The 14,463-nt window shown below is 36.1% G+C and overlaps 1 protein-coding gene across 1 annotated transcript; it reads left to right on the plus strand.

The window, feature by feature from the left end:
- Positions 1-1,680: 1,680 nt before the first annotated feature.
- On the plus strand, positions 1,681-4,750 carry LOC108983991 (uncharacterized tRNA/rRNA methyltransferase YsgA). The gene is made up of 4 exons (XM_035695416.1): positions 1,681-1,988; positions 2,568-2,865; positions 3,585-3,635; positions 4,186-4,750. Exons 1-4 carry the CDS (start codon positions 1,714-1,716, stop codon positions 4,567-4,569), a joined length of 1,008 nt encoding a protein of 335 aa, XP_035551309.1. The 5' UTR covers positions 1,681-1,713; the 3' UTR covers positions 4,570-4,750.
- Positions 4,751-14,463: the final 9,713 nt, after the last annotated feature.

Genomic DNA, 14,463 nt, shown 5'->3' on the forward strand with positions numbered 1-14,463 from the left:
GCACTCAGCACAGCTGTTTTCGTCAGAGATTCATGGCCATGGTATTTTGATTCAAGTTCCTTAACTAGGGTCTCTTTCAATTCTCCAACCCACTTAATAGATGAGTTTGGTTTATACTTTATACAGTCTTCCAAGAATGATGGGTACTGATCTTTCCAGGGAAGAACTTGTGGAGCATTCCAAAGAACTTAAAAGCAAATGCAGGAGCAGCTCCCAGTGCAGACTCTGGTCCAGTTATTACCAAGGAAATGCAAGCACAGCCCCCAAAAGTTTGCTATTTCAGCTGCAATAGGATAGGATTTATTATATTCCGAGTTTTGTTTTCATTGACACATAATGCACTTTCTATTGCCCTACCTGGTTGTTGGTGCATACTTTGTTGTTTTCAAATATGTAAAATACCTTTCCTTGATTTGTGTTACTTTATTATATCTTGATTGTTGAATTTACAGGCAAAAAGATCGCATATGTAGGCAGCAGATTAATACAAAATGGGTTTGAAATTGAAGCTAGAATGTTGCTTCATTTACCAAACCGTGCTTGATATTCTCTCCCCTCTTCAAATTTAGCTCTACACAGCTCGTCTTATATTTTTACTCAACCAGTACGCCGCTGAAGTGGAAGCGGAATGTTGAGTTTTTGACATTTTTAGAAACTTTAATGGTCTCACGTTGTCTTGTTTGTTTTTACAGATAAGATGAGTTAAAATTAAAATTAAAAATCGAATAAAATATTATTAAAATATATTTTTTTAATATTATTTTTATTTTGAGATTTGAAAAGGTTAAATTATTTATTTTATTTTATGTAAAAATTTAAAAAAATTATAATTATTAGATAAGATGAGTTAAGATGAATCATAAAAACAAATGAGACAATTTGTATGTAGTAAAACTCTTTTGTGCTACTGCCGTAACATTACTCGTAACAGCAATAATACCTACACAATATATTTTACAACATATTTTATAATATATATTTTAAATTGAGGTTATTTTTGTAAAATGATATTTACTTTTATAAAATATTTTATTAAACTACCCTTCATTTTAAAATATAATTGTATAATGTGCTGTCTGTGTGTTTATCATTTTTCTAAATAAAAAGCCACTGCCCCCCTTTTGTCCATTTTGGATGGTAAATACTTGAGAATTATTGTAACTGAAATAATATAAGCAGGAGCAAATATCATTTAACCGCAAAGCAATGAGAATTTCTTGCACAAATAAATAAAAATTAAAACCAAATAAATAAAGAAAAAAGTGAAATGAAATTAATTTATCGTCATTTTCATCATTATCTTCTCAATATTTTTGAACATGTGATTAAATAAATAGCCTATAATTAAAATATAATAGATAATTTTCAATCATTCAATACCATATTATGGAATAGTAAAAAATTAAGAATGATGATAAAAGAGATTGTGCCAGACATATAAATATATTTTTTTAAATTATCACATAAAATAAAATAAATAATTTAATTTTTCAAATTTAATAATAATATTAAAAATATATATTTTAATAATATTTTATTTAATTTTTAATTTTTATCTCAAATCATCGCATTTCATCTGCTAGCTAATACGTGTAAATAGCCCAATCCGGAGGATAATATTGTCTTTTTATGTTTACCTAAAAATTACTCGTATTCTGAATTCGAACATTGTAGCCTCAAGCCTGCACAGCTGAATTAGAGTTGGTGAAGATAATGCCATGCTTGTACACATCTTTGATGCCCACTTCTTGTCCTCCGAAACTCGGAGTTTCAAATTCTCAGCTAATGTTTTCTATCGCTCAAATACAAACCCATTTCAAAGAGAATGCCAGTGATTCCGTGGATGTCAAACTCCCTCTACCTTCTCATGTGGAATCCATTACCAGCGCTTCAAACCCATTTGTGAAGCACTGCATCAAGCTGCGCCACAGCACTTCTTACCGCCACTCCCATGGTTCAGTTCTCGTTGTGGGCGCTACCCCTGTAAGGTCTCATGCTAATCCCTTTCTCTTTGATCTCAATTTATCTGGGTTCTACGTTGCAATCAATTAAGTAGCCCAAAGTTCAAATGGGTATAAAGCATTTTTCTTCCTTCGCTTTTGGTTGCTGAAAATATGTGGGACTGTGAAAGGAAATTGATTCTTTTAATTTTTGGAGTCTGTTGTCTGGGCTTCCAAGAACTAGGAAAATCCAAGTGAATTATGCCAGGGACTTTTTAGTTGTCAATAACTAGCCATTTCTCAAATGAATTCCTGTTTTCCCGTTTTCTGGATGCTTAGAAGAGTAGCAAAATTGAAATAGAATTCATGATAGAGGGCCTTGGGCTTGGGGTATGCTCCTCCAGGTCTAAGATTCAAATTCCCGTGGGTGCAAACAATCTCTAGAGTCATTGAGAGATTTTCCCATTCAATTACCCGAGATGCACTTGTAGAAAACTCCTTGCCGAGGTTCTGTGGACCTCCGGGATTAGTTGAGTCCGATGTAATGAAAATTCTAATGGTAAATCGACATGTAAAAGTATTAATCTTTATGAGTGATAAGAGTCATGGCATGTTTATCCTTTTTAGGGAAATATACAAGTTTCAAGAGTCCTTGCAAGAGAAAACTGTGGAAATGGATTGTTTACTTCTACTTGATAAAGCCGAGGTTCCTGAAGGGATAGATGGTTTCCCTGGACGTATTGTGCGTGTGAGCGCTGCAGTGATGAAAAAGCTTTCCGGTGTGAAGTCAACTGAATCTATTGATGCGATTGCCCTGATGAGAATTCCTACCAGGTTCTTCAATCTAGAAAATGATCAAGACAAGGCAGATTGTCGAAGATGGTTCCCATACCCACATCGAATTCTAGTCCTCGATGGAATCCAGGTGATTTTTTACACTTTTCCAGAGTAGTTCTCATTATTTCAGACTTCTCGGTCAGCTTTTCTCCTCATGAGGTAGCCTTGCATTTTTGTGCAAAAAATAGATGATCATCCCTTGTCTGTTTGGTTTCTGAAGACTGCTAAAAAAGAGGGTGATTTTGGAGGCTTCTTTAGTCTTCTGCTCAGTGGAGATTTTCTACATATGAAAGCTGTATTATTAGAAATTATAGAATAAAAAAGACAATGAAGGGGATTTCTATCCCAATTTTTTTTTTTTTTTTTTAGGTACAGTCATATGAAGCCAAGAGTTTATAAGGCCTCAAGGCTGCAACTTGGTAACCTGATAAATAATTTGTCATTGAGTCTAAAAGAAACCTAAATATATAAGTACACGTAAGTGTTAGACTAATATCAAGCTATCAGCATATTCTTCTTACTGTACTTGCTTTCAATCAATTTTAAATAGTGCTGATATTAGTTTAACAAGTATGCAAGACAGAAACCCCAAAGCAAATAAAGCATGAAATGCGTTTGGTTGAAGAAAATTTTTGGAACAAAATGTTGGAACTAATTGGATTTGCTTTCATCTCTTCCCTTCAATTCAAATACATAAAATGCTATTTCTAAGATCCTCTTTACTCTCCAGGTTATAATTGCAGGCAATTGGGTTCAGGAAACTTTTGGGCATCTGTATCACTAACTCAATAGTTTTACTCGCTGCAGGATCCAGGAAACCTTGGTACATTACTCAGATCAGCTTTGGCCTTTAGATGGGTATGGAATAAGCTGCAATCTGAAATTATGTCTTCTTTATACCTTTCCCTCCCCCCACCTTATTTTATGTACCATGCATATGCTTCTCCAACAACCCACTGCATATTTCTGAACTCCAGTTGTACTCAAAGCTACAAAGGTAGCATAAAGTGATATTACTTCTCACGATCAAGACCAGTTTGAATCCCAACTATTTGTTGCTGTTTGTTGTTGTTACTTGAGGATCATTTATTGATTAGAAACTTGACAGTTTTTTATGCCTTCACACTGATCTGTTTAATAATTTGAGACTTCTCGATAATAGATATCACAAGCCCTAACGATTTAAGGGTTTTACTTATCGAAACCAGCAATCTTTTCATTCTTCAGTAAATTATCCCACACTTCCTTTTACTGGACAGCAGGATCAATGGTGAGCCCAAAAATCAATAAAATTCCCTGTCTATGACCCAATCATTTAATGCTGCTGTTTCTTGCCTGACATGAGCTATGTGTTTTTCATCTATATTTTTAAAGGAAGACTAATAATATGGGAGCTATTGCCCAACAGGGTGGTGTTTTTCTACTTCCTGGTTGTTGTGATCCATTTAATGGGAAAGCACTTCGAGCTAGCCGAGGAGCCTCCTTTCAGATCCCCATAGTTTGCGGCAGTTGGATCCATCTTGAAGCCCTTGTAAACGAATTTCAAATGAAGGTCCTAGCTGGCCATCCAAATAGTACTGGAGATTTAAAGCCAGTGTCTCAGCTTTCTAAAGGGCTAGCCGATTCTTTAGTAGATTTTCCTTTGTGTTTGGTATTGGGTAGTGAAGGGAGTGGCCTGTCAGAGAAATCTCGGCATGTATGTGATCTTGTAAGCATTCCAATGACTGGAGAGTTTGAGTCTCTGAATGTTTCAGTTGCAGGTGGGATATTGATGTATATGCTTTCAGCCTAAGAACCACTAACTAGAGATCTGTCATTCCAATTCTCTTTTAGAAGGAAAATTAATTGTGCACGGGCAAGGATCAATTTTTAACTGTTGATACACTGTGCCCATGCACAATCCGTGTATTTTGCCTGTAGATGTATCAGTACTCTTTTTAGAAGCTAACCATGGAGCTCAAGCATGTTGAGTAGCCACATAGGAAAGGAAAGGTACAGTCTTTTTCTTTTATTTGTTCGCGTTTGGTTTGTAATGTAGCCAAATGTTAAGGATGTTGTAAGAAAGGGGCACCCATAGTGGGCACCCCTTCACCTCCTCTTGGGGGTTATAAAGTGGCTCTTAAGCCACTTCATGAGGCTTGATGGCTGGTCCTTAATGGCCAGCCAGGGGGTTACACTAGAGAGGCTATTTAAGTAGTCTCTCCCCTTCTTTAGAGTATACACTTGGACAAAACAACTCTCTCTCAAATGGTTCTCTCTAGTCACGGCATCTAGGCTGTGGAATGTGTGAGTGTTGTTTTGATATTACCACGTAGCACACTCCACCATCGATGTGAAGATCGTGGATGAACAACGATACTGGAGAATCCGTGGAACAATCGCATTAGATCCGAGATATTTCCTGTGAGGTAATATCGCTTCCGCTGTATACTTTGATCTAGTATTTTTAACATTGGTATCAGAGCCTAATCGGTTGTTCCCGATTTGTGTTTTTTACGTGTGCATTATAATTTCATTTACTGAAATATTTATGCACGATGAGTTTTTTTTTTTTACCAATGAGTTGGCTGCCGTTACAGTGGTAGCGCCGTTGTGGAATGGCTGCAACCACCCTCTTCAATCAACAAGAACTCGTGCACGTAGAGTTCAGATGATCAAGACGTTGCGCCGTGTAATCCAGGTGCTACTAGCACTGAAGGAGGTAGCGACGCTCATTGAATGGGTGTTGCGTCGTGTTCACTGCTTGGGTGGGCACGCTTCGACGGAGGCGCTGTCCTCTGTTGCGCACAGAGCAACGAGCACCATGGTGGTGCTGCAATAGCTCGCGCACAGAGCACAGAACCTCCATTGTTTTTTGGTGCTGCATGACTAGCACCGGTTGGGTGCTGTGTTTTCCATAATGCTGCAAGGACAGGTAGCGCAGGTGCAACGGTGCACCCTGTACTGAGCTAAGCAGCAGCGCTCCGGGCCCTGCAGCAAGTAACACTGCTGCAGGCTGCAGTGCCTTGGCACTAAAGGGCGGTGGCGGCGAGCACCAGGTGCTGTGCGCACCAGGAGCCTCTCGCACAAGGTGCAGCGAGCACCAGGTGCTGCGCACACCAGTCAGCAGCGGAGGAAGTCAAGAACCCCCATGGAGGGCAGAGCCCCGTGCGCTGGCTCATAGGGTGGCGACGAGCACTGCAGCTTCGGGACATCGCCCATGGCGCTGCCTGCACAGTGCATCGCACGCAGTTGTGTGACGCTGCCATGGTGCAGTGCTGTACACAGTGCAACCCACTGAATGGGGGCGGCGCTGCCATGGCTTGGAGGACCTTCGGTGTCTCGGTTAGATGCCAGCCACACAGCAACTAGTGGCGGTTACAAGTGCAATTTTTTTTTTTCATTAGTTACAAGCATTGTAACCGTCGACTGAAGGAGGAAGATGAACAGTGATGTTCATGAGTTTGTGATGAAGTTTGGGCTGGTTTTAAAAGGAGTTGGGCCTTTTTTTTTTTAAATCAAGTTCTGGGTCCGGCCCATGTTTTTTGTTTTAGCAAAACTCATCTGTTTTAATTAAAGGAAAACAGTTTTGATTTAAATTATTTTCGGTTGAAAATTTCGGTTGAAAAAGAAAAGCCCAATCATTTTTTTTAAATGCAGTCTAGCTCATTTTTTTCAATGAAAAAAAGAGGCCACTGGGAGATTTGGGCCATGAGCCCAACAAGTTCAAGCCAGCTCTACAACTGGGCGCCCAAGGGGGTGCGGCCCATTAGCTGTCTAAAAATAGTGATTTTTTTTACAAAATACTTTGGTGGTATTTTAAACCCAAGACCTCACACACAAGGGCTATAAGCTCAACCATTGGGTTAGAGCTTATTGTTAGTGTGTATGTTGTTTTTATTTAGTAATTCAGCATGTATTCGTGGCATAAAATATTTATTTTTCTGAAATATATTTTTGCATGTGCTTATTAAATACATGCTTGCCATGATATTATTTTTGTCACATTTGTTTGGTATTTTATTTTATGTTATAAATTGCCTAGATTATTATTTTTTGTGAAAAATAATTATTTGGATCAAATGTGATGTGATCATTTTTGTACATGTATTGTGATTACATGTAAATGTATGAGCTTATTTTATCACTTGAATTGTTAGACTATTTTTTAAGAATTAGTCTTTAATTTTTTAAAAATGTGATAAACTAAAGGATTAAGTAGCCCGAGTTTAATTAGTCCATACTTATGATTGGTTTAAATTGATTTCTTCGATCTAAGAAGAAATTACTTTTACATGAGACTAACTCGGTAGATTACTTATCCTAGTGGGAGTATGGTTGAGATTGATTTGGAATTAATCTCCTAAACAATATAAATTTGCGCAAAAATTAAGTTAGAAATTAATAATTAGACGTTGAGGTGCAAGAGATGATTAGGAAGCTTAGCGAATTTTCGATCTTGCGACGTGTATTAATTATTTTTGTTCTAACTTAGATTAACGCGGCAAATTTCTTAAATGTGTGTGCAATTAGATGCGCATAGTTTAGTAACTTTGAGATAACCATGAAGAAAGCCTAGAGATTATTTATACGACTTAATCGTCGCATTAATCTCCTCCATGAGCAGTAGTTGGAAACAAATAAATATTATTTTGAGAGTCAGATAGTCTTAGACCATCATTATTGTAAAACCTCTAAAATGTCTAGAATAAAATTGGAAGTGCGCGTGGGACGCATGCACTATAATTTTTATAGAAGTTGATGGGATCAACTATCGTATAGAGCTAAATCACTATTTTGCCTTTAAGAATCTTGTGGGTAATAGAAGAAATTGCGCGTTATTTTTGTAACGCAAAGATTAATTGCTCCTATTTTTTGAGATTGAGCATTATAATCTTAAAGCAATTTAGATTACTCACAGATAAGAACATACTCTCTAAAACTTGTTAGTACGTCTGGCGAGTAAGGATATTAAAATCTGAGTGTGCAAGCATGTTGAGGACATTCTTGATTGGCACATTCATATTTTTTTAAAAATTTTATCAGTGCACCTTTATGTGGTATTAGTACTGATAATCTTGCTCAAGTTTTATTTCTCTCTAGCGAGAATAGATAGGTTCTTGCAGATATATAAACTTTGGAGCACTCCTTGAGAGTAATACCAAGCACCTTAGAGGTTTGCATGGCAACTGTGGCAAAAGTCTAAATAATTAGGTATGACTTATCTAAACCTAAACTAACAAATTTTGCTTGTGGTTGCACTGATGCAAAATAGGTTTTAGGTTAAGATAATTTCTTGCAAAGTTTTTTCTTTTTCTCTCCTATAGTGGATTGAAGAATATGAAAAATATTGAGTATGCAAGAAATAAAGATATATCGCTAGTTAGCAGCTAAAACATCACATACTGCATTTGTTGCACAAAACGATGTTGTTATTAGCGCTTTTAAATGCGATATTTGTGAAGTCTATACCTAATTTGATTCAAGACTTATTGAAAGTAGTGGTGTTAGTGAGAATTCCTAGAGGTTTGGAAGTTGGATGGTCACTCATTGACTCAGTGGTATTATTTCTCGGGTGGGGAAATAATATACTAAAATATGCCAAAGAGGCATAGGTTGATGGGTTTGAAGCTTGAGAAATTGAAAATTTTCTGGCTAATGAGATCCCTCTCCTTGGTTTAGTAGAGTCAAAGAGAAAAGGTAATATGAGCATTTTCTATGTGAAAGTTCCTATAAATGCACACTAAGGACTTTGATAATAAATATGTTTCATCATATAAATGCGATCCAAAAATTTTTTTTTTACGAAAATATATTTTTCAGTTAAAATTTTTTTTGAAATCGCAATCGTATGAGTTATATGATGAAAATAATTATCTCGCAGTTTATTGACTTGCTGAGAATGGTGTTATAAATGAATTATGGTGCAAAACAGTTGTTACATCACACTTGGGTTGATGTAATATGGGTTGCAGCCTTAATTTTGATTTGTCATCTTTAGATCGAGTTCATTTGCTTTTGAGAAAGGCTGAGTGACTATTTTGTGCAAACATGAATTCTATTAAAAGTCGAGAGGATCTAAACTTGATCATTTTTTTTTTTTGTTGAGTCAAGAAAATTACTCGTATTTTCGGCGAGGGTGTGGAATTGTGGATTTTTGTAACACTTATTTTTTAAAAGAACGTTTTCATCACATTTCATTCCACATTACCTTAATCTTATTTTTTCAAAATTTTTTTTATATAAGATCGCCAAAAATAGTGGGAGTAATTCAACAACTAGTGGAAGTATACATTTGAGTTTGAGTTAAGGTGTACCATTAGTGATAGTGACTCCCAAAAGTTATAGACTATAAGGATCCTCATAAATAGCGTGGTAGTTTTATATCAATATTCTTTCGTCGTTTAGAGACTAGAAGAGAATATTTATAATATGGCTCCGCTAAAGGTATTGAATTCACATAGTAGGAATCCCAACATAGAATCTTAGATTCGCTTCATTTATATGATCCAACCTGGTTAAGTATGGCTTACTTGGTTAAGTGAGTTTGTGATGCGATTGTCGTTAATAGTAACGACTAGACTATTACGATTGTCTTTGGGAGCAAAGGCCCTAATCGCTTTACCCTTAATGAAAAATAAATAATGGTTATCTCACATGATTTTGTTGAGTGCAAGAGATTTAAATGAAACATTGAAGTCGCAAATTAAGTTTGCTGAATAACATTTGTGGTCACTTTGTAGATTCTTAAAAATCGCAGTTAGACTTGCTGACTAGAATCTACGGCTTATATTGTGAGTTTGACCTAAATGAGATTCGCGATGAGTCATCGCTGACTTTATGATTGTGCAAATGACTTTTAAATGTAAAAGTTGAGTCTCTTGGTACGAGCATGTTTTGGAAAGTTACTATACATTAGAATGCGCATGGAGAGAAATGGTCATTAAACACCACTTGAGAGTTTTGGTTTAATAATTTGTTGTTGACCATGTGATTTCTCTGTACCTCACGGTATTGCTCGTCATGCACATGATACTGATGTGTTCTATGATCATGTGGCGTAATTGGAAGCATTCTTTGGTATGCACACACATTCACCATAAATTTAGGAGTTATGGTGAAAAAGGTATATTGACAGGCTTAGATCGGCTCACTCACACGAGCGATCGCCTTTGGCGCTACAAAGAGTTAGCGAGCAAAGATGAGATAATGTGTTACTCAGTACTTGTCCGGAGAGGGATAAGTTGGAAGACACAAAAGATATGTCGCCTTAGTGAGAGCTAAGATGAGGTCTAAGGACTGTGCTTGGTTACCCACATACCATGTAGCCTGTGGTTTAGCCAGATGCGAGATTCTCTTTGGCTCTTTGGATAGTGAGCAAATGGAGGGACTCGGGTTAGGCGCTGAGATAGCGACTAGACTAAAATCTGTACGGTGAATTGAGAATAGATATACGCTCTTTCTTTGGAAAGAGAACTCCATTGTAGCATGTATTTCATACTATATGTGCTTTTGCGACCAACAGTAGAGGTGAGTGAATGGTTCCCTGCTTCCTCACCGTGTGAGTCCTGTAGGTTATAATTGATGACCATAATTTATTTATGCCCTTAGGAGACCTTTGACTATGTCACAAGGTTGATGTTTTAGTGTCTGCTACTTTGGCATGTTATCTATGGCCATGAATGATGCGGTCTAAAGAGGCATTGCTGGGAAAGTGACTGGATTGAAACTAAATGACATGAGCGCGAAGGGAAGACTATTTGGTAACACATCGATAATGGTGTATACTCATTGCCGCAAGTTATGTTACTTCTTGGGAGTTGCAATATAGCTGTGAGTACATCATGTTTTATGGAGATTGAGCATTACTCTGAGTCATTTGGACTCGAGAGGGATTAGGGATGCTTAGTCTGATGTGACCAAATGAGTCGGGGCATAACGAGACACTTTTAGGGATGTTGCTATGATGGTCTTTTCTACGAGAGATTTGGTATAGTGCTCCCATTTTTCTTTTACAGCTGTGCTCGATGGTCGCACGGCCTATTTGTCAGTATGAACAAGATTGGGAACATATTGAGAGATGTAGACATGGGGTCTTGCCCACTATGTGTGAGTGGGAGATGTAAGAAAGGGGCACCCATAGTGGGCACCCCTTCACCTCCTCTTGAGGGTTATGAAATGGCTCTTAAGCCACTTCATGAGGCTTGATGGCTGGTCCTTAATGGCCAGCCAGGGGGTTACACTAGAGAGGCTATTTAAGTAGTCTCTCCCCCTCTTTAGAGTATACACTTGGCAAAACAACTCTCTCTCAAATGGTTCTCTCTAGTCACGGCATCTAGGCTGTGGAATGTGTGAGTGTTGCTCTGGTATTACCACGTAGCACACTCCACCATCGATGTGAAGATCGTGGATGAACAACGACACTGGAGAATCCGTGGAACAATCGTATTAGATCCGAGATATTTCCTGTGAGGTAATATCGCTTCCGCTGTATATTTTGATCTAGTATTTCTAACAGATGTAATTGCAAATACTTTGCAGAAGCATCAAATGGTATTATATCCCTATAGGTTTCAAGATGTTTGTGAATTAATTACTGTGACAATGGAGAGGAATAGGATCCTCTCTATTTCACTTGAAATGAATAGTATCTATTTAATGTAAATTAAGAGATATTTGAATCATTTCTAGTAACGTTGACAAGTGAAATGATGAAAAGGATCCTTTTCCAAAGATTGAAGGGGTGTGAAACGAGAAACTGACCCGGACCAACGGTCCAGGTTTTAGAAGATTAAAAAGTTTCAGTTCAGTCCCGATCCAGGGTTTTTTCACCCTGGATCAGACTGAATGAAAAATAAAAATAAAAAATATATTTTATATATATTATTTATATAATAATTGTATAATTTATTATGTAATTTTCATCTAACCTATCATTTTTAACAATATAAATTTTAAATATGTTATTAACACTTGTTAATATTCTATCAATTAACTAATATATAATATCAATTAGCTAATTATTTAGTAATTATATAAATTAATAATATAATTTTCATCTAATTTATTATCATTAACCATATAAAATGTTTTTTTATTGAGTTAGTTACATTATTTACATTAATAAGTCACTTAATTTTAATTTAATATTTTAAATAATTTTTTTATTAATTGATTTAAAAAATAATTAGGCCGGATTGGACCATACCGATGGTTCAGTCCTTATGGGTGTTCGGTCTAGGAAAATGATGAACCGGTCCATCACTAAACCGAATTGGATCGAACGATTTGCACCCTTAGATGGAGGGTTCTTAGTATTTTTTTACCATGGATCCAAACTTTCAATATGTATATTTACCACCAAGTTTTTTTTTTTTGGGTATGCATTACCTCTTATAAGAGCATTGGTAGTGGTTTATGCATCTTTATATGCAAAATCACATATTTTGAAGATTGATTTTGCATATAAAGACATTGTCCACATTGAATTATGCATATTTAAATCAAATAATAATAAAATATTCATTATTTTATAATTTTTTTTCCTATAAATCTGGATGGTTTATTTTATGCATCTAGATGGTCTATTGTTAATATGGATGGTCCAATAAATTCAAGTCAAATTAAACTACCTGAAGGCAAAAAAATTCAATAGACCATCCAACTCAAATAAATTCAACTCCAAGTCCAATAAATTTCATACAAATTCACAATTTAATATAATGTAATTCCATACAAATTCATCTGCCCAAATAAATTACATACAAATTCAACTTTCCTAAAATAAATTTCATACACATTCAACTTCCAACCAAAAGAAATTTCATACAGATTTTTCCTTAAACCTCATGTATCAAAAGCAACTTAACAGAAAATCCACAAAGTTGATTTTAATACAACTTGAACTACATAAAGTTGGAGTTGGCAGCTCCATATGTCAACCACCAGCTCCACAGCAGCCCAGCTCCACAAAAAAATGATGCAATTTGATACAACCAGCAGTACAAAAATTATCCAAAATATGTCACCACAACCAAAACAATTACAAAATCACCATCGTACAAACATACAACTATGTACGAGATATGATCTTATTCCTTTGTTCCTCAATGACCTCCATTTGAAGATTATAGAAATATTCTTGCTGCAAACCATTCATGGAATCAATATCCAAGTTCATAATTTTCATATCAGTTTTTTTCTTTTTAAGAGCTACCAAGTCAAATCTCTCTCTTTCAGTCTTAATTTCCAACTCAACTTTTCTCTTCTTAAGAAGTAGCAACTCATATCTTTCATTCTCATACTTCAATTGTGATTCTCTTCTCTCCATCATACAAGTCCTCCTATCATCTTTCATTTGGTTTAAGGCCTCATTAATTACTATATTTTGTCTTTCGTTATATTTTCTTTCTTTCTCTCTTGTTTTTTCGACTTTCTTGTCCGGAGGTCTCTCACAATCGATAGGCACATTTTCCATGTCTTCCCTTAAAGGTATTGAGTTTGGAGTAATACCTGAACTTGTCCCATTTTTTTTCTTTTTATGAGGTCCTTGTATGTTTGCCATTTCGGTTGGTGCCTCAATAAATTCCAACAATAAATCTATCTAAAGGCATACATAAACATGTTGTGCATCTAGTCTAAAGGCATACAAAAACATGGTTGCATACCTACTGACTTAAGGGTGACATTAGAGTAACAACCAGCAAAGATAAAAGGGCATATGATAGACACATTTTAAAAACATGCAACCAAGCATTTTTCAAAACATATTGCTCAATTAAATATAGAGTAGTTTTCTTTATTTTAGCAATAAAATGGCAGAGAACATAAGCAAAACATATCAATCAATGTATGTAATTAGCATACATTCTCATTTGCAAATCACAAGAAGCAAATCCCATATTTTTAGAGACAACATATACAATCTATGAGTTTTTTTTACAAGAAATAAGAAGTATGTACAGAGGCATGTACAATCTAAAAAACCCAAGAACCAAACTCAACTGCTCTATGTATCCCTATTCTCGATTCAATATTGGGGAAAATCACACAAAAAATCCTAAAAAAAACTCTAATCAAGGGAAATCACACATTCCATGTGAAGGGAAATCACACAAGGCAATTTGTGAAATCAAAACAAGTGGCTTGCACAAAATCACATTCTCTAGGGTTTCCATCACACAAAAAACCCTAAAAACACTCTAATCAGGGGAAATCACATATTCTATATGAGGGGAAATCACACAAAACAATTTGTGAAATCAAAACAAGTGGCTTGCACGAAATCACCTTCTTTAGGGTTTCCAAACAGCTGCACAAAATCGAGTACCGGGCGAGAGAAGAGGTCGTCGTTGATGAAGGAACAACCTCGTGGTGCACTTGAGCTTTGCTTGGGGCAATGGTGTAGCATAATAGAGAGAAGGCTGAAATATTGTTGAGGGAAATGTTGGTGCCGAAGAGAAGAGAGCAAAGAGAGCAAGAGACAGCGGATTTGTTCGAAGAGAATACGGAAGACTTTCGAGGATATATGTGCGAGAGAGAGGAGTCGTTCGAATAGAGAGAGAAAAAACATTAAATATAATGTTTGAAAACTAAACATCACTGTTTATAGCTATGGATAAAAATTAAGATAGATAAACCAATATGTATGATTTTAAAGACATATTCTTCAAATTTAAAGATGGAGATGAAGATGAAGATGGAGAAG

This window comes from Juglans regia, chromosome 11 (assembly GCF_001411555.2).
Source record: "Juglans regia cultivar Chandler chromosome 11, Walnut 2.0, whole genome shotgun sequence".
In the NCBI taxonomy this organism is placed as follows: Eukaryota; Viridiplantae; Streptophyta; class Magnoliopsida; order Fagales; family Juglandaceae; genus Juglans; species Juglans regia.